Source organism: Anser anser, assembly GCF_964211835.1.
Source record: "Anser anser genome assembly, chromosome: 5".
Lineage (NCBI taxonomy): Eukaryota > Metazoa > Chordata > Aves > Anseriformes > Anatidae > Anser > Anser anser.
The window spans coordinates 35,422,685-35,441,230 of record NC_139725.1 but is presented as its reverse complement, the minus strand read 5'-3'; the positions used below and the strand labels follow the sequence as shown (position 1 = coordinate 35,441,230).

Below are 18,546 nucleotides of genomic sequence, written 5' to 3'. Positions count from 1 at the left end.
AGAGGTTCCTCCCCGCCTTCCGTTTGTAAGAGATTGGAAAGGAAGAAGATGGAATGGTTGAAGCAGGCTGCAGAAAGGGCCCTGCCTTCATATTAAAACCTAGGTGCCCAACCAACATGTACAGTTGGAGAACCAACAGCATCTCCCCAGTGCTGTCCGTGCCAGGCTATCCAAAAGGGGGAGGTGAGTTGACCATCTCTCTTCCGTGACTAGAGAACTAGCTTAACCCAACTGCACCTGGATCTTTCTCTGATGGAAGTCAGGCGAGATGAAAAGCAGCCCAAAGCACTAAGCTTGCTGCTTATGGCATCTCGAGTTATCTCCTGAAGGCTTATAATGACTTGCTAGACTTGAAAGCCAGGACCACACCCCAACATAGTTATGTTCAAAACCAGCATTTCCTTCAGTACAGGGCTGTGGGCACCCTTGGTCCTGTGAAGGAGTCACAGGGAGGGTGCGTAAGGACACCCCATATGGGGACTTTCCTCCTGACCTGTTTGGAGTAAGATATTCCCTACAGACATGGTAAGGTCAGAGCCCGCTTGCCACTTCCCACCATTGCTGTAGGGAATCTGAAAGCTCCCTGGAGAGCCTGCTGAAAGCTCAAGGAAACTCTTCCTGGTTTCACTACTGTCCAACAAACACACGGGGACCTCGGCTGAATACACCTGCTGAACCTGGCCCAGCATATGCTGCTCAGTGACACTGCCCAATTTGCAGACAAAGTGAAGAGAGGAAGGAAAATACCGAGACCCAGAGATCAGAAAAGTACTCTGGAGGTCAGGCATCAAGTCTGTTGAACAGACACGAAATCACTCCTGAGACGCTGGTATCTGTTATTTTGATGGTGAGATACACACACCGACTATTGCTATGCAACAGCTTGGCTCACCTTTAGGAGGTGAATTTCCCAGCTGCATCTCCTGTTGTTAACACTTAAGGATTTCCACTGCTTAGCTGGGATCCTGCAGTCATCTTGTTTCACTGCTCTCTTCAGCCCCATGCTTGCTGTGGGCCACAATGTACCATGGGGGATTCCCTGAAGTCATCCAATGCCAACATTATATTAACAGAGCAGCCAGAATTTTGTCAGGAGAGGAAAGCAGGCAAAAAAAAAAAAAAGTCACTTAACACTCTTAAAAACATCTCACCTTTCTATAGCTATGTAACTGCAGTTTGTGGAGAGCACCAAGTGTTTCCAGAGACAAATCGGCTCACCTAAACATGCCTTCCTCTCTGCTAGCCTTAAGTGCACTCACAGTCCCAGGATAGGGAAACTTGCAAGGACATGAGCAACTAAGCACAGCAGCAGGCTCTTTAAATTGACTGATCACAGACTTAGGTCCTGCCTTCCAGAATCAGAGCCTCATCTCGGGGACTGCAGAGGACAATGGCCATCTTCTTCCGCAGCCAGTGAAGCCCCACATATTTTTAAGACTTAGCTGAGACACTGATAAACTAAAGTCAGAGAGGTGTGCAGGAAAAGGGAGACCGTATCGGCATGAAACAGCTTGGCAGCTAGCAAGGGATCCTGGGTTGTTTAGGACGCTGAACAAACAAACACCAAAGTTGAAATAATAGTTAACAAAACCATTTCATTTTGCTTTTTAAAAAAGAAATTACATATAGATTTCCATTGTAGACAATAGCAAGAAGTCCAGAAGTTTCCAATGACGAAGCAGTTTTATTTCCAAAATTGCCTAAAGCAATAATAAGCCTAAGCCATACAACACCCGATCAATCAATCATGACAAACAGGGGAAAATTTCTATGGTGTTTATCCGGAGGACGGTCTGCGGGTTTGTGATGACTGAAAAAGAATGAAAAGAGAAAAAAAAAAGATCAGATGATAGCACAAAAAACTGTTACATACCTTTCAGAAGGCTTAGCTGCATCAGTCTAAGGCATGCCAAGGCATGACAACGCCTAGGAGGGGGCATGCTGGCAGATAGCGTCATGTTGGCAGGACAGCTACATACCATTGGTATGGCACAAGGCAGAGCTCCTATGGGACCGTGTCAGATTGCTCAACGTTTTAGTGTCTGTTCTGCAAAGAGCAGTCATAACTTTTCTCCCTCTCAGTCATATCTGAGAAGGGGCCGTCGTCTGGCAATCAAAAAGCCTGCCACGTGTACTGTTAAAGCTTGTTAGTACCTGTGATTAAATATCCAGTATTCAAGGCTTTGGAAGGAGAACAAAATTGCTTTTCTGCCCTGGAACTTTCCCCCCCCCCCCCCCCAGAAAGGTCTTTTCCAAAGCTATTCACCAAAGGGTGCTAGAGAGAAAGGATAAAGTCACTGTGCTCTGAATGCAGCGTGCACACCTCAGGCAGCAGGCTGGGAAAGAGGTGCTGTGCCATGAGGAGTCCTAGGGTATGCTGAACAAATCTCCCTCCCCAGGTATTGCCCCTACGTCGTGGTATGTTCCCCTCCCAGACCCAGCCACAGAACAGCAGGGAAGGAAGCTCTGTACTCTTTACATCTTACTTTTCTTCTTTTGATAATTGTGCCTTCTCCAGAAGCGCACGTTAATTTTTGGCCACGACTCCGTCTTTTCAATCACAGTAGCCTCCACACGGACGAGTTCTTTCCTTGAAAATAAACCAAAAAAAAAAAGATACCACGTTTCAATTATTTACATTCTCTGCCTGTCAGTGGGTAGGTTTCTGGGGAGAAAAATGACACCCAGGTAACACACCCTGCCCTACAAAGCCCAGATATGGAGGAACTACAAAGTCACCAGGGAAGGAGGAGGGAAATCTGTCAGCTTGCTGCCTTCATGGTGCAAAGGCAAAAGCCTCGAGGTGCTGTCCATGAATCAGGCAAGTGATGTGCTATTCTGCAGGGCAGTACCTCTCTGTCACGTGAGAGCTGAGACTAGAAACACCCAAGAATGCAGTAGTAAGAGAATCCTGCAGGAACTTGTAGGATTACAGTAGCGTAAATTCTCCTGGCATGTTCACATGATCTTTCTACTTTGCTTACTGTACAGATTAAACAAACACGGTCCCTTCTCCTGTGCTCTGCTGGTCAACACAGAATTCCTTCCTTCTTCTGTACAGCATCCCAGGCAGCTGGAATAAAATCTTCACAATTTTCTCACCTGATCGAGTTCTGCCAAAGGCTGAGCAAAAACATTTGGCCCACTGTTTTTAGCAGGAAGCACAGCTAATTGGCTGCTGGAGCAAGTCACTTCTTCTCCCACATGGTTCTCTTCTGCCTCCCACTCTTGGTCAGTCCTGCTTGTTTACCCCAGATTGGAAGAGAGGACAGGGATTCACTGAGGATTTCATGTACAGCTTTCACTGCAACCAGGGGAGTTCAGGTTGAGTGGTGAGACCACTCAAAGACTCAAATTGTTTCTAAATCTCACTACTACACATGAGAATTCTCAGCAAGTAAACATCCTTCCTCCCCTAGGATGGAGAAGAAGAGAAGAATGCAGCCCGTACTTCCTTCACACTTGACTAAAATCAGAGTAATTTGTCCCTCTGCATTAGCTTACTGACACACACAAATAAACACTTTCTGCCCAGCCAGGGAATCTGCAGAACATCAGGAGAAGTCCTGCTGAAGTTAGAAAAAAAGAGCACTGGGAATTCTACCTGCCACTTGAAGAACATCGGAGGTGGAAAACAAGGGGATCTGAGGTATGTGCTGGAGGTCTAGCTATCCGTCTGCACAATGCCTCCTCTCTGAGAAGGTAAGAGCCTCCAGAGAAGAGCTTTGGGAAGTTTAGTTTTAATCAATAGCCACAGTGGAGAAGGAAGAGACGCTCTTTCATGCAGCATCACTGCAAAATACCATTAAAAACTGATTAGCATGCTCACTTGGCTGCCAGAAACAGTTAAAGAACATTTTCTTGACAAACGACTCTGCACTTCAGGGGCAGAGGAGGGAAGCCCATCTAGCCTCACTGTTCCAACAAGGTCACTAAGAGGCCAAAGGCTTTGAGACATTTAGCATCTCTCTTAACATTTACCCTCTGGGGTATAATATATATCAGAGGTTAAATCCTTAAGGGAGGAGAGAAAGACAGCCAGAGGAAAAAAATGATAAATTTACATTTACTGACTAGCCCAGAGGAAAATAGACATAAGATTATCTAGATTTTAAGAGACCACTGGGTGACCCTGACATCCCAGCTAAAGGGTGTTATCCAGATTCAACAATAGGACCAACAGCACTACTGAAATACACAACAAGCACTGCAAGACTAGGAAAGAAACCAAAAAAATAGACTGCACTCCAGGGGCTGGCTGTGTTTTGCCACTCTAATTAGGGAGCTTTACTTTCTGGGCCTAACTTCTGTCCACTGAAAGCAAAGGGAAATCTAAACTCCCACTGACTTCTCACAGGCTTGGACGGTAAAGGCATGTAAGAAACTCACTAATGATGATCACATGGGCAAACTGGACAGCAGCCAGGCCAGATAAAAGGAGCCAGTCACTGAAATCTCCGTGCTGCTCTCAGGAGAATCAGGGTTTGCAGCAGCACAGCCAAGCTACCCCGGCGCAGCTCTTGCTGCCGGACCACACTAGCTGCCCTAAGCCTCGAGTAGCATTCAGCTGAGGGGAGAAACACTGACACATCTGCAGATAACCATCTACCTGATGCTGCTTATGGACATTGACTTGCTTTCCAGCAAATCTTTAAGGGTGTTGTTGAGCACAGCTGAGTATTAAGGCAGTAGCTTCACTCCGCAAGTCAAGGTTCAAGGGCAACGGTCCCCGGTGAGTCCCCCTCTCTGCTGGACTAAACACCAAGACCCGCTGGCTGAAAGGCTGAAGCAGGGCAGAAGCCAGCTCGCTGGTGAAGTGCATACAAACATAAAAGTTCTCAGCAAAATAGAGCCCAAGAAAAAAAAATAAAAATCTTTATTGAATGTTTTAGGTATGACTGGAATGCCCATAAAAATAAGAAGGGGGTCACACATTTCCCAGAGTCTGAGATAGTCAGGCCTGCAGCTCTCAGAAGGAAAACATTTCATGAAAAAGGACATCTACCAGATTTTAGCAGGAGGCCAGAAAAATTCATACTGAAACATCAGAGATCAGTCCAACAAAAGGTATTGTCAGCGAGCAGTGCAAGTGATCCAGGCCAACTACAGCCCTGGTCCCTACAAAAAGGATCATAACTCTTAGAGGTTAACAGCTTAAGCCATGTCAACGAGCCCTCTCTGTCCTTGCAGAAGGTAACTGAATCCTAGCCTGGCTGTCTGGAAGAGCCTAAGGCACTTTCTCATTGCTGCTGAAGCCATTGCAAAAATGGTCTGGTGGCAGGAGAAAAAGTAGGTATCATTAAAAGGAAAAAAAAATCTCATCAGCTGTACTTTGTATAGAAATAAACACAACTTTTTGGCTCAGAGGCACCACTCATTTCACTTGGGTCTAAAACAGATGAGAGGACTCAGCTGATGGTTTGAAATACAAACCTGCCCAAAGTTATGCTCGCTTCCAATCACGGATTTAAAAATGCACAACAATTTTTGCATTATACAGCTAAACAAAGTACAGCCACATACCGCTTGATACCCTGTGCCAACTGACCAGACAGCAAGTTACTTGAACAGAACCAAAACCCAAGATTCCAGAGTAGATGCCAGCTAAGAGTTCCCAAAATAGCCTCTGCCACGCAGATATGTTTTGTTGCACTGTTGTGTTTTTTTTTAAAGGCTTTAGAGAAGTGTCATCTTGGGAGGTATCTGCTACATAAAATTAAAACATGACCATCTGCCCAAAACAGGACAAGTTCCTACCCGTCTTCAAGTCAGAACAGGGAGTGCAGCTGTAACGAACTGTCTTACGCAGACACTGGTGCAAGCACTCACTGATGTGTTTATTTTTAAAACAACAGAAAAACAAAAATGCCTTTGTTCGCATCCAAGCTCTTATCTCCCCTCCAAAATGTTTGTGGTTTAGGCACAACCAGGAGCTATGTGAAAGAACTGCCTGCAATGCATGGGGTTCTGCTTTCCTCAGCCCGTAGCGGAGAGCTGGGGAACCCACAGCTCACGGGGAGGACAGCATCTCCCCAGCAGCCCTTCGCTCTGCCTGGGCAGCCTCCTCCACGCGCTGATCACCCTCTGCCAAAGTTACTACAGTTCACTCCAGTGCCGGCAGATGTGCAGTTTGGTCTGCCTCGAGCAACTGACAAGGCTTTCCGCACGCTCAGAGCGCTTGCAGGAACCAAACAGATGGTTTTCTTCCTGTCCTGGAGCTCCTGGCTCTTGGGGCACATGCCAAGTGCAGCACTCCGGGAGCTGTAAAGAACCACTCCAGTGCCACCAGTTAAGAGAACCAGGTGAAGGACGGTGCTCCCATCCTGCCTGAGGTGCCATATCCCTGTCTGCAGAACGTAGGCTCTTATTTGAGTATCTGGAAGATGACATTTCTAGTCCTAAAAACGGTATTTCCCCTTCCTAAAAATCTTCCACGAGTCTAACAGTGTCTGGCAGTAATTCAAAGGCTCCTGAGGATCTGCTATTCCAGAGCTCTTTGCAGCACTGCTCAAAGAGCTGTCAGCTCTCGTAATCCTGCCTAACACAGGGAACCTGAGGCAGGTACCACCAGCGCAGCTGAAGTCGCGTTATCAAATATGCAAACATGTTATCGATACCTCTTAAATATGGACAACCTCCTGGTAACACAGAAAACCCTCAGAAGCCAAACCCACCTGAAAACGCGTGGTATTTCTAACTCGAATCTACAAGCCACTAGGAAATATTTCTCAGATCTGCAAGCTCCTCCTCATCCGGCCATCCTCTGCCAAAGCTGCTTCAGTTCAAGCTAACACAAACATGTGGGTTAGCCTGAAACCAGACCACAGCCAGGGCTTCCAGATGCTTAAAGCACTTGCAAGCCACATTATCTTGACCTGTACTTTACCACTAAAACCTCCTGTTCTGGGGAAAACCACATACCATTGATGACTTTGCTTCCAGCCAGTGCTAGGAGCTGAAACAGCAACACCTAGTCCACATACCACTTCCTTCTGGTAAAGCAGAGGCTGAAGAACCAGATGTTCTGACAGTTTGTACAGCGAGTCTGACAGCATTAAGACGGAGCTGGGGCTGTGATTGCTGGAGTCATGTAACTAGGAGGAAGGGAAAACTGGGAACTCTTAAATTAAGATTAAGACCTGCTGAGTTAAGACATGGGTAAAAGGAAGTGGGTTTAAAAAAAAAACACAACACAACAACTCAAATTATGAGATTAAGGGATGGGCAAGGATTTCTGGGTTATTCTAAGATGGCTATCGCTGCAATTATGGTTAGGGAGTAAAGATGCTGAAGAGCAAGATTTACTGCTAGTTTGTGCAAGGCTTTTACAATGAGGAAAAAGAACCGACCCAAGAGAGGTGAATATCCTACAGTTACCTTAGGAATAGTTACTGCTGCTCTATCCTGGCATTGAGGTAATGGTTGAAGTCAGCAGAGGCTGATGAGCTTATTTTATGGGTGATTCTTTCAAAACCCATGGGGCTGGGAAAAGAACTAGTGCTGATAAATTCATGTTTCTCTTCAGTTTAGAGGATAATTCTTGTGTGAGACCTCTTACCCAAGGAGCGGCCTTCCAATAAGCGTGAAATCATCTGCACCAACCAGCAAAACCTATGGAAAATAACTTAATCAGACATATCAGTGGTTCACTACCCCGGAAAGAAAGGCAAACAACATTTCCCAAATTCTGCAGTCACCGTAAGGGAGCCAAAATGCTTTAAAATGCATGTTTCAAACCTGACACTGTTACTAGAGAGGAACAGTGGGAAAAGGCAGCTAACAGGCTAGAAACAGATTCATAAAACAGACAGTCTTCCAGGAGAACTTAATTCTACTAAAACATACTTCACAAGTATCTTTCACAGTCATCAGAACACACTGAACTTTTCTGTTCTGGCTCACCAACAGTTGTAAAAGATATGAAAAGCAATACAGGGAAGAATACTATGCCTTTGCGTGGGATCTGAATGAATGGCAGCTACTAAAATCATTTTTTTATACCAATTGCAACATATCTCTACAGAAACCCTTTCATCATTCTCCTCCATGAGGCCCCAAGATGGGCAATAACGAAATGAACAGCTGGCGTGAATTCACCACCAAGGGACTAACCATTTTGTTTCAGGACATTTCAACCACCTGCCAAAGACATGACTGAAAAAGTTGCCTCCAAACTGGACTTTCAAAGCAATGGATGAAGTAGAAAAACTGCCCATCTCTCCTTAACCACTTACTTGGCTCTACCAACTAGATACTAAGCCAAGCGAATCCCACTTCAGTCTTCCATTTAAGATTTGGATTAACGAGCCTCTACAAGTTCCTGCTAGTTAAGCATGGCTAAGGATAAATATATTGAATTGCACATTGGCAATTCTCCCCTGCATGCACCATCCCTCCCTCCACCCAAGACACTCAGCACGATAAGGATCTCGCAAAGCACGGAGCGGTGACAGTTCCTCTGGGAGCACTGTCAGTGTTTTGGGTGTTGCAGTCTCAAGGTAAACACAATCTTCAGCTGCCGTCTCTAAAAACAACTGTAATTTTCTCTTTTTTTTGGATGAAGTTAGTACAACAGAAATCTGTCTCCTACCAGAGTCTGGCACAACTCATTCCAATCACACTCGACAGAAATCACATTATCACTAACAGCTTAACTGAGACTGGAACAAAACTAAGGCAAACAGCTGGAGTAAGAACAGGAGATCCAAGAGAAACTCTTCAAGACTTTTCTAAAACTGGTTTTCGGTTTTGTCTCACAGAATGTTTGTGTGCCATTTCCTCCAGCCCCATGCACAGCATGGCAATCACAGGCACTGTGGACAAGGCACGTTACCTTTTCCATCCGGATTCGGTCTCCACATTCAGCCTCCAGCACGTTGTCCATCATAATCAAGTCTTCACTGGTTATTTTCCACTGCTTGCTGGCAAAGTGGACCACGGCAAAGAGCCTTCCGTACTGCCCTGCTGCGATCATATTGTTCACCTTTTGTACCACTTCTGTTGGCAAACATCAGGGGAAAAAATCAGAGCAGAAAACCCAACAAGGTGTGAAGAGCTGATCAAAATTAATTCAGCCACACTGCTCTCCCCCTAAAACTGTAATCTTCTGGGAATCTCTAAGCAAGGCTCAACAGCGATGTTGTTTTCTACAGGGTGTGAGCCATCCTTTCACAAAGGTATTTGCCTTTTAGTTGCTGGAAAAAAAACATGCAGAAGTAAACAACTATGTATATATTGTGCAGTCAATCCAAGGGTGTTCATTTCTCGGCTTGTATCTTAAGCATCCTAAAAGGCACTGTGTTCAAACACAAAGCGTTCCAGAAGAGAGTGCTTGTCAACACGCAACCTACATCTGGAAGGGAGCTATCCTCAATTCCCAAGTAATACTAGGACTAGGACCCTAAATACTTTGTAAGGCGCCCCGAAGCATCAGGAAGAGTTCTGCAAAGTACGCAGGAAAAAGTGCTCCAGGCATATTAACAAAGCCTGGCCTGAGAACTTGTACCTGCAGCAAAATCAGGAGAGACTGCCAGAAAAGCTCTTCCTATACACGCACACACATCCAGAGGTGGTGCCAGGAGCAGCACAAATTCCAGGGACGAGGTCCTGCACAGCACATGCACATAACTCAGTTTTCTGTGATCAGCTTCCTGTGCAGTGAAGCCAAAACCAAGTTTTATGGGAACATCAAAAGGTATTTCTTAATGAGTGCCATTCCCCTGCCAAATAGCAGCCTTCCACCCTCTCGAGCTGTTCACAAAAAGAGTAACTTTGCTATAACTGGAAAAGTAGGTTTTCTTCATTGTCCTCAAAAGTGGCTGAATCGTTTTTTTTCTTGGAATGTAAACACAATATAATGACCGTTTGGGACGGACAAGAATTTAGCAACCAAACCAAACCCAGCCCTTACAGGAACACTCTAAAAGTGTCCAACTTTCAACTCAGCAGAAGCAAACTATTATAGGTAGAGGTGAAAATAGAAATGATTGTGTGAGACAGTAGTTACTGCAGTCCTCACTAAGATGAAGAGCTTAGCTTCTGTGTTTCTGCAATTGCCATTCCGGAAGAAAAGACCACTGTGTGCTCTTCTCTGACTCAGAGTGGTCCACTACCAAAAGTGCACAGAAAAGCACGATCCCCTTCTCTTTGTTACATCCCCAATGCACAATGGGATATGATAAGTTTCTTCCGGCTCCAAATTGCTGATCCAGGTATATGAGCAGTCCTGTGGCCAGCATTTCAAAACCAAAATTTCAAAGTGCTGACCTACAGCTTTCCCCTAGCCAGAAAAACACGCGTAGTCATGGTCTAACAAGGGTTATTTCCTTGTCAAATTTCAACTCTCTACCCACAGGGCTTTCTCATCTTTTTGTAACAGAAAAAGGTACGTGTTCTTCAACGTACTTGGGCTCTGAAGCTGTTGATAACTCTTCCAAATATCTCTAGACAGGAAGCATTGTACGCTTGTACATTTGATTGTTAGTACGGCTTGTATCTTAGCACCATGTGGAGCGACCCTTCCTAAAATATCCATGGCTGTTTCCACAGACAGCAGGAGAATATAAGGCAGAATTCAAATGCTCTGGCTGTTGTATGCTTTGGATAAGCACAGCCAGGAGATAATGATGCAAGCTCATAAACAGTAGGAGGTTACGAGGCACGGAAATCACAATGGCCCCAAGGATCCCGTGTGAAGCAGTCAGAGGAACGTGGGACCCTGCTCACCACAGGGCGTCAGCAAATCAAACCGAGCAGTTTATGGTTCACTGCTGGGTCAAATCATGCTCTGGGACAGAACACTCATCCGTCACTTAAGCAATCCCAGGATCACAGAGGAAAGGAAAAGCAGGATAAAAAAGAAGCCAGAGAGGGGACCTGGAGCAAGAGGCTCTCTCCAAAGCACATCACTTGCACGGTTATTAACACATTTTAGCTACGCTATGGGAGACTATCTGCAAAAATACAGACACCGCTCTACTTCTCTCCTGTCACTGTCTCCTTGTACAAGAACTACTCTCCTTCACTTCGTGGGTCTCTCCAGTCTAGAGCCTTTAGAGATGTCCTTTCAGGTGCCTTTCATAGATGTCCCAGAGGCTAACGGAACAATACAGTAGGACAGCCTGTTAATAAACACAGGAGCTCATTTCCTGCATAAAGCAGGCAACTGCTAATTGCCCACCACCACAATGGTAAGGGAAATTCACCCACTGGGGCTCATTACTCCCCAGTTCTGAGAAACATCTTGTGCCCGTGCTGGCTTCCCTGCTACCACCTCTACCACAGTCTGGATGACAACAGCCCCACCTGGGCAATATAAGGCTAGGCACATCTCTGTATTCGATTTTCACATTCCCACCTGCCATGGGGAACCTGTGTGTGTGTGGTAACAAGTGGAAGCCTGACATGCTGTAGTAAGACCAAGCAATGAGAACGGTTGCTAAACAGCTACGTGCACCTCACTTGCTGATTTGGGAGGCTGACTGCTCAGGAGTCAGCCTCCCGAAAAGGAGCCCAGGGGCTTCTTTTGGGAGGACCACTGGCTGCGTTCAACAGTCCTGACTAGATGTGAGGACAAGAATACATTCACTAAACAGTGTCACTTACCACCTGCTCGTTGCCTTATGTCACACCTCTGCAGCTCTGTCATGTGCCCACTACCCAACTGCTTATGCTGGCTCTAGCGTTCTGTTTTATTTGCTACAAAATACCAGCTCTCTGATGTGCCCACTATCCAACTGCTTGTGCTGGCTTTAGCATTTTGCTTTATCCACTAAAAGAGAAATAGGTGTTTCCTCCTGTCCAAAATGCATGTTTCACATTTCAGGTGGCAACACATTACATCAGGTAAGATTCCTTTGGCAGCTTTATGACCTGTCAAGCTGTCACACACTAAAGAGGCTTCATGATCTACCCAACTCTCTAATACCAGCAGTTAGAGCACGAGGCCAGTGACACTAAAATATGCCAGAAAGAAGACAAAAATTAAAAGAACAAGAAGTAGCTTGAATCATTGAAGACAGTGATTTATGCTCAGTCAGGCCACGAATGGCAGTAACAGAGCACTAGTCTTCACTTGGAGCCTTGAGACCTTTACCTGCATGATACTTTGCTTCTTCTGCTGGATCTGGCAGTTTCACTTCAGGCCATGGTGGTGAAGTTAGAGATGTTTTGGCAACAAGTCTGTGAACGATAAGGTAAGATTCACCTGTAGCAAACAGATATTGCCAAGGAATGCAAACCACAGAGGAGAGAAGGTAAAGGAAACTGGAGATTGAGCAGAAAGTGGTTTTCCACTAGGGGAGCAGAAGTTGTACAGGAGAGTTGACGATTTGCCAGTATGAAAGACTCACCCCAAAACACACTCACGCCAGAAGGCAATTTCCCACAGACCACATTTCACTTTGTAGCAGCTCATGAACAAGGTGAGGGTTTGTATTCAGGTCTTAAGTCTTATGGATAGAGGGTGTCAGGCAACACAAAAGCAATGTTACTTCCCTAAGACTTAATCCAATGCAGGACACTGGATATGGCAAAGTCCCCAGACCTTCCACAAGAAATGCTACAAAGGTGCTGAAGCTGCAGCCCAGCTCAGAAGACTGTTCACACACATGCAGAAAACACTTGGCCTCATTTCTGAGTTCAGCCTGCAAACTCTCTGCCACACACAGTCACTGCACCCAGGGCTTAACATCATTCAGGTCCACCGTGAATGGCAGCAAGCTTTAAGTAAAAGCAATAAATGCCTCAGTTGCTGGTTTGTTTTACACCCATCTATCACTAAATTCAGTATGGGGGAAATGGATTTTAGTTTTACTTTCCATTTCAGAATGTTATTTGAAATAGTGTGAAACAAACAAAGAGTTCAGAAAGCAACCAACTGAAAATTAACTCAAAATTCACCTATTTATTGCTTGTTATTGCTTATCCCTGATGTTCAGACATCTACAGCTAGACGTGCTAGTGATGATCGAGCTCAGCGACCACCAGTTACTTCCCACTGCCTCGTTTCTACAGACTGGGATTTTATCACAAACTCCAGCGGGATCAGACCTACCCAAAGCCTTGCTTGCACTTGAGTTTTAGACAAAAGACTTGTAAGCTTTTCTAGGTATGTATATACAAATTACCTCCACCACAGCTGACAGGCTGAACACGTAAATGCTCCTCGTCCCACTTCAGTACCAAGTACAAAGCCCTGCAGTTATCCAGTAGCAGAGAGCATCCGGGAGGAGGCAATGTGCCTTTGACAGGGAGAAAGGGCTAATGAGCATCCTTAAATCAGCCTCGAGCGCTACACATGAATGACTCACGCATCCTTTTTTCCTCTATTTGTAATGCTCTTCTGTTAAATAGATAGTTTTGAGAGGGTCTTAAGACCACAGCTGGGTTCTTTACAGGAGAGTTACGAGGCTGCTCTTCCTTTGTCACTTTCAGCTGTGTACCCTGAATGGCTTCTCCCACCCCAGGTGCAATTCAGCATTCAATACAACAGACATTTAGCCCAAAAGCCTCTTCTGTGCTATCATGATGTCTGTCATCAACCTACACCACTCTGGGGAGGGACTAGCAGAGGGATCTAACAAGACTTTTTAGACCCATGCCCAACTTGGTTCAGGTGGACCACAGAACTGAGTGGGAGCATGCGCTGTCTCAAATCCAGCCAGCCAAGCACAAACATCATTTCTCAACATATTTTGCTAGAAGATGCAAATTAAATCCTTTTTTTTTTTTTGAAACAGTAGCTTCCACTGTTGTTACTAAAAAATTGCTTTAATAATGTCTCTTTCCAAAACACTCTGCAACCATACTGCTAAGACAAGAGCCTCACAATTTCAAGCCTTCACTTTTGCCCCTGAAAGCCTTCCTGGGGATCATCCAGGGGAGTCCTGAGCATTACAAACATGACCCCTTCAGGATCTTTCAGCACTGCCACAATTAAGGGATCAATCACAGTGCAAACCACCCCAGCAAGAGATCTTACTTAGAGCCTGCTCTGCTTTCTACACCTGGCTGTTGCTCTCTTACTTACTGAAAATGGTTTATGGCTGTCACAGCATGAGACACCTCCAGTTTAGAGAATAAACTGGGAGCTTGAAAGCAAGCAGGCCATGGCATTGACACAGAATGGAAGACTGAAAACAGCCAGGGGTATTTCAGCTAGCAGCCAGCTACACATTCCCACCAGCTGTCATTCTGGATTCTTTCTGCTTTTCTCAAGACTATCACTGGGAGGGATCCCCTGTCTGAAAACTGAACTAATTCTTTACTGCCTCAAGCCATCGGTACTTGGCTCAAGACCTTACCTCAAGACATCAGTACCATCGGTACTGCAGGTATTCGTGTGCATATGCTGCCTTTCTCGACAGCAGCGCAGATAGCACTAAATCATGAGAACCCTGTTTAAACTGTTTAAAACGTCAGAGCTGAACAACAATTAACTCTGCTCAAATGTGCCGCAGGGTGTTAATTGAAAAATAAAATGCTACGTGAAACTCACAGCGTGAGTGAGAGCAGAAAAAAATGCGAATAGCCCTTGCTTGTAATTAGTTGTTTTTCAAGATCTCTAGGACAAGGAGCAGCAAGGAGGAGCACCAGAGGCAACTGTTTACTTCTCTGCATTAGAGTCAGTTCCAAAAACTATTGATTTGTTCTCAAAGAAACACTGGAGAGAAAAGCATTGCTCTAACCAGGGACAGCACTTTGCACACGCAGTGCTTTCATCAGAACTGTGGCACACACCTCACTGGGCAGGGAAAGAAGGCATGATGCCAATACAGCTACATTTAGAGATTATCCTGAGAGGTGCCAAATGCCTTTACTTAGAACAGGACACACGGCTGAAAGGCATCAGATTATAGTTCTTTTTTAGGCAAGGACCTATGATACCATAGAGCCAATCTCAGATTTAGTCCATGGCAGGACGATTCACCCTGGATTTCATTGAGATGATTGGAGAGCTCCTGGTTTCTCTAATTTGAAAAGAAAGGTGTTGCTCAGTAAATATCATCTCCAACACAAATGGAAAGCTGGGAATTTCCTGTGGGCTGAGATCCACACTTTCTATATAAAAAATTGCTAGTCCTAAGGCTTTGTGGGTTTGTTGCAGAGTTTAGTAATAACATTGTATGCTGTGTCACGGAGGCAGAGATCCAAACTGTGTTCCCACACGCTGAGGACCAGCGGGAAGAGACCACCCCCTGCACTCTTCATCAGGACAGAGTGAATGGAAATGAACCTTGTCATTTCTCCCAGATGCTGCTTACAGGATTTCTTTATTTCTGCAGTGTCCCCTTCTGGTTAAAGCAAGAAGCAGCACAGCCTGCAGCTCTATCCAGGTATTTTGGTGCTAGATCCCAGCAGAAGAAATAAAATAAAGATACAAACAAGCAGTTCTAAAAGCGCTGAAATTAATGAAGCCTGAAGTTTTCTGCCTTGGTGTTTCAGAGCAGCTTCTCTTAATTGCAATTCATAAAGAGTGCAGTGCAAGTTCAATATTTATCAGATACTGAAAAGACTGTCCAGGAGATAAATCTTGCCTGAATAATAGATCACCTGTACCAAAAAAGATGAGTGTCAGCTGAGGCCCCTTCCTCAGAGTCTGCAATGCCCTGACTTGAGTGGCTTCTCTGCTGTTTACTATGGACTAAGCCACATTGCAGCCCTTTGGTAAATGGAGGATTTAGTTACCTGTCTCTCTACTCACCTGCTTAACTTCATAAATCAATAGAATTGGCCTTCTGGCAAAGATGACTGAGGGTAGACAGAGTGTCTAAAATTTTTCAGGAAGTGACAGACAGACAATGGGATCTGCATAGTCTCTCTTTCAAAGGAAAAATAAGCTGCCCCCCAGCCCTTCCTGCCCCATCTCCCCACTCTCCCACAGAAGGTCAGCATTTCAGGGGGCAAAAATCAAAGCAGAGAGTCATTTGACATTACCCTTCCTGCACTGCCGTGCTCTGGGAACTCTGGTGCCGAACTGCAGATGAAAACAAGAAAGCTAAAAAGGAGAGAGAGAAAAAGAATTAAAAACAAGCAGCAACTGTTGGATTCTTAGGCCTTAGTGAGGAACAGTAGAGCAACGTCAAAGGAAACATCACAGTGCTGGTACCATTTTCTGCCTGTAAAAGCTTTGTTCAGTTTTATCACAATAAGCAAAGATAGATGGAAGGAAAAAGAAAATACACAAAGGACTTGTTAGTTGCGTGCAGTGTTGTATGAGAGCAAGGGAAAGGCCTCCTCCTGCAAGTGACACATCCAGCTGGACACAGCAATTTCACAGGGACACACTCCGAGCACTCCACCTCTTTTAAAGGACAGTGTGACCGAAAGGCATAGGGGACAGGTGATCTGAACTCTGCACGGCACTCCCTTGATTCTGAGCACTAACTGATGTTGCTAAAAGGATCCTTCCCGGATGTCTCAGCCCCCAAAACGGGGAGAGAAACTCTTGCATGGCATTTATCAGGCGATTCTCAGCAACTCTTACTAAGCCTTAGAGAGTTTCCATCCAAAAAGACGCTGGAGGTGTTCTTCCAGGAACTCACTAGCCATGTGGCCTCCATGCAGATGCCACAACACCGAGGGAAACCTGGAAGGTGCAACAGGTTTGGGTTTACTGCTCCTACGTCTGGATTTTCACTGTCCCAGACAGGCTTTTTATTCCAGAAAGGAATGAAAGAGCTATGGAAGTAAGAACAACAGGAGAAGAATTTAGGAAGATGTATTCATGCTTTTCAGAGCTATGTATATATGAGTTAATAGCGTTCACCTGAACACTGAAGTTGGTACTGCCATTAAAACATGAATATTGAAATAATTGGTGGTTTACCACAACTTAAATTGCGTTTTAAGCACAGCTTCGGCATTCTTGGAAAGGAGCTGGACATGTCTATACCTTGTTAATTCACAGAAACAGATGGAGGCCTAGAAACACACACTCGGGGACTCATCCCCATGTCACCTCGGGGGTAACAACATCCTTTCTGGCACAATTTGTTTAATTAAATGGCAGCCCATGAACACTGCGCGGGAACATCCGCCTTCTCACCCCCCAGCCACCACACGAATGGCAGAGGGGCTTGGGAAGACCTCTTAAATCCAAACGCACATGGTCCCATGAGCAAAGACACCATTTAATGAGGCTATATTCGCAAGCACACGAATAACCCTAGACAACAAACCTTCACAGGACGAGGGCACCAGCAGCTCACAGCACAACCCCCGTACCAAAACCCCACACCTGCCTACAAACCCGCCCCGGCTCCTCCTTTCCAGCCCTCAGCCAAGCACCCCCGGGGGGCAGCAGCCGCCCTGCGAAGGACCGAGAAGCCGGGATCCCCCTTCGGCCGACCCCGTCCCCGTTGCCCCTCACCTGCCGCCCGCCGCCGGGCCGCGGCCGCCGCCGCCATCTCGCTGCCCCCTGGCCCCTGCCCCGGTAGCGGAAGGGGCGGCCGCGGAGCCATGATGGCGGCGGCCGCGGTGGAGGCGGCGGCGGAGCGGCAGCTGGAGCTGCTCCGGGAGGAGCGGGAGGCAGAGCTCGCCGAGAGCAGGTAGCATCGGCCCCATAGGTGGTCCCCGAGACCTGCCGTCGCTTGTGGGGAAACTCTGCTGGGATCGCCCCTATAGGGTCTGCTGGCACCCCTAGGAAAGACTCGCCCCCATAGGAAACCGAGCTGGGGTCACCCTTGTAGGGTCTGTTGGCATCCGTACAAAACCCTCTTGACTCGTCCATATAGGAGACCGAGCTGGAGTCACCCCTGTAAGGTCTGCTGGCTCCCCTAGGAAAGGCTCATCTCGATAGGAAACCCTGCTGGACTCGCCCCTGTAGGGTCTGCTGGCACCCCTAGGAAAGACTCGCCCCGTAGGAAAATGAGCTGGAGTCACCCCTATAGGGTCTGCTCACACCCGTTGGGGATCCCTGCCAGACTTACCTCTGTAGGACTTGCTGCCACATGCAGGAAACCCTGCTGACTCCTATAGGATCCCGTCTCTTATGGGAAGCCTGGCTGGCCTGGGCCTTACAGACACTTATAGGAAATGCTGCTGTACTCACTATGTACAGCCCGCTCAATGGGGAACCCTGCCACAGTCACCCTATAGCACCTGCGCTCACAGATAGGATTCACCCATACTGCCAGCTTGCTGCTATAGATCCTTGTTAGACTCACCCTTTAGGGCTTGCTGTCATCTATAGGATCAAAGCTCACTCCAGCAACATTTTGGGGCTGCTCTTCTCTTCCCCAGACCCTAGCTGGGACCCTGTGGTCCCATGGCCCCCACACTGCCCTGCCCAGATGCTTAAAATTCCCTACAAGCAATGAAACAAATTGGGAGACTAAAGAGGATAAACTTGGGGGATTTTATTTTTTGTGTCAATCCATACAAAAGTAAAGAACCCACCAAGGCCCCCAAGTAAGACTGGGGGGTGAACCCCGCTGCTGTGGCAGGTGTTGGGCCCAAAGGACAGCAAGCTGCAAAGCTGCTGCCCGTATTTTGTGCCTTAGTCGCTTGTAGCCTGCACGTCAGCACAAGATATCTGCTCCTTTT

General features: G+C 46.3%; 2 protein-coding genes across 3 annotated transcripts in view; one reads left to right on the top strand and one right to left on the bottom strand.

Annotated features, from left to right (window-relative positions):
* Positions 1-1,664: 1,664 nt before the first annotated feature.
* Positions 1,665-17,467, bottom strand: MRPL21 (mitochondrial ribosomal protein L21). The gene is made up of 7 exons (XM_083839538.1): positions 17,372-17,467; positions 15,937-15,997; positions 12,095-12,180; positions 8,834-8,997; positions 7,559-7,611; positions 2,487-2,590; positions 1,665-1,810 (listed from the first exon to the last, which is right to left on the bottom strand). The coding sequence occupies exons 1-7, from the start codon at positions 17,460-17,462 to the stop codon at positions 1,746-1,748; spliced, it is 624 nt and encodes a 207-aa protein (XP_083695664.1). The 5' UTR covers positions 17,463-17,467; the 3' UTR covers positions 1,665-1,745.
* Positions 17,410-18,546, top strand: part of IGHMBP2 (immunoglobulin mu DNA binding protein 2) — a 43,110-nt gene continuing 41,973 nt past the window's right edge. The window contains exon 1 of one of the 2 annotated variants that reach the window (XM_083839532.1): positions 17,410-17,549. In XM_083839532.1, the coding sequence (XP_083695658.1) occupies positions 17,461-17,549 (89 nt within the window). In that variant the 5' untranslated portion in view covers positions 17,410-17,460. The remainder of the gene's footprint in view (positions 17,550-18,546) is intronic. The other variant, XM_083839533.1, reaches the window with a different exon arrangement.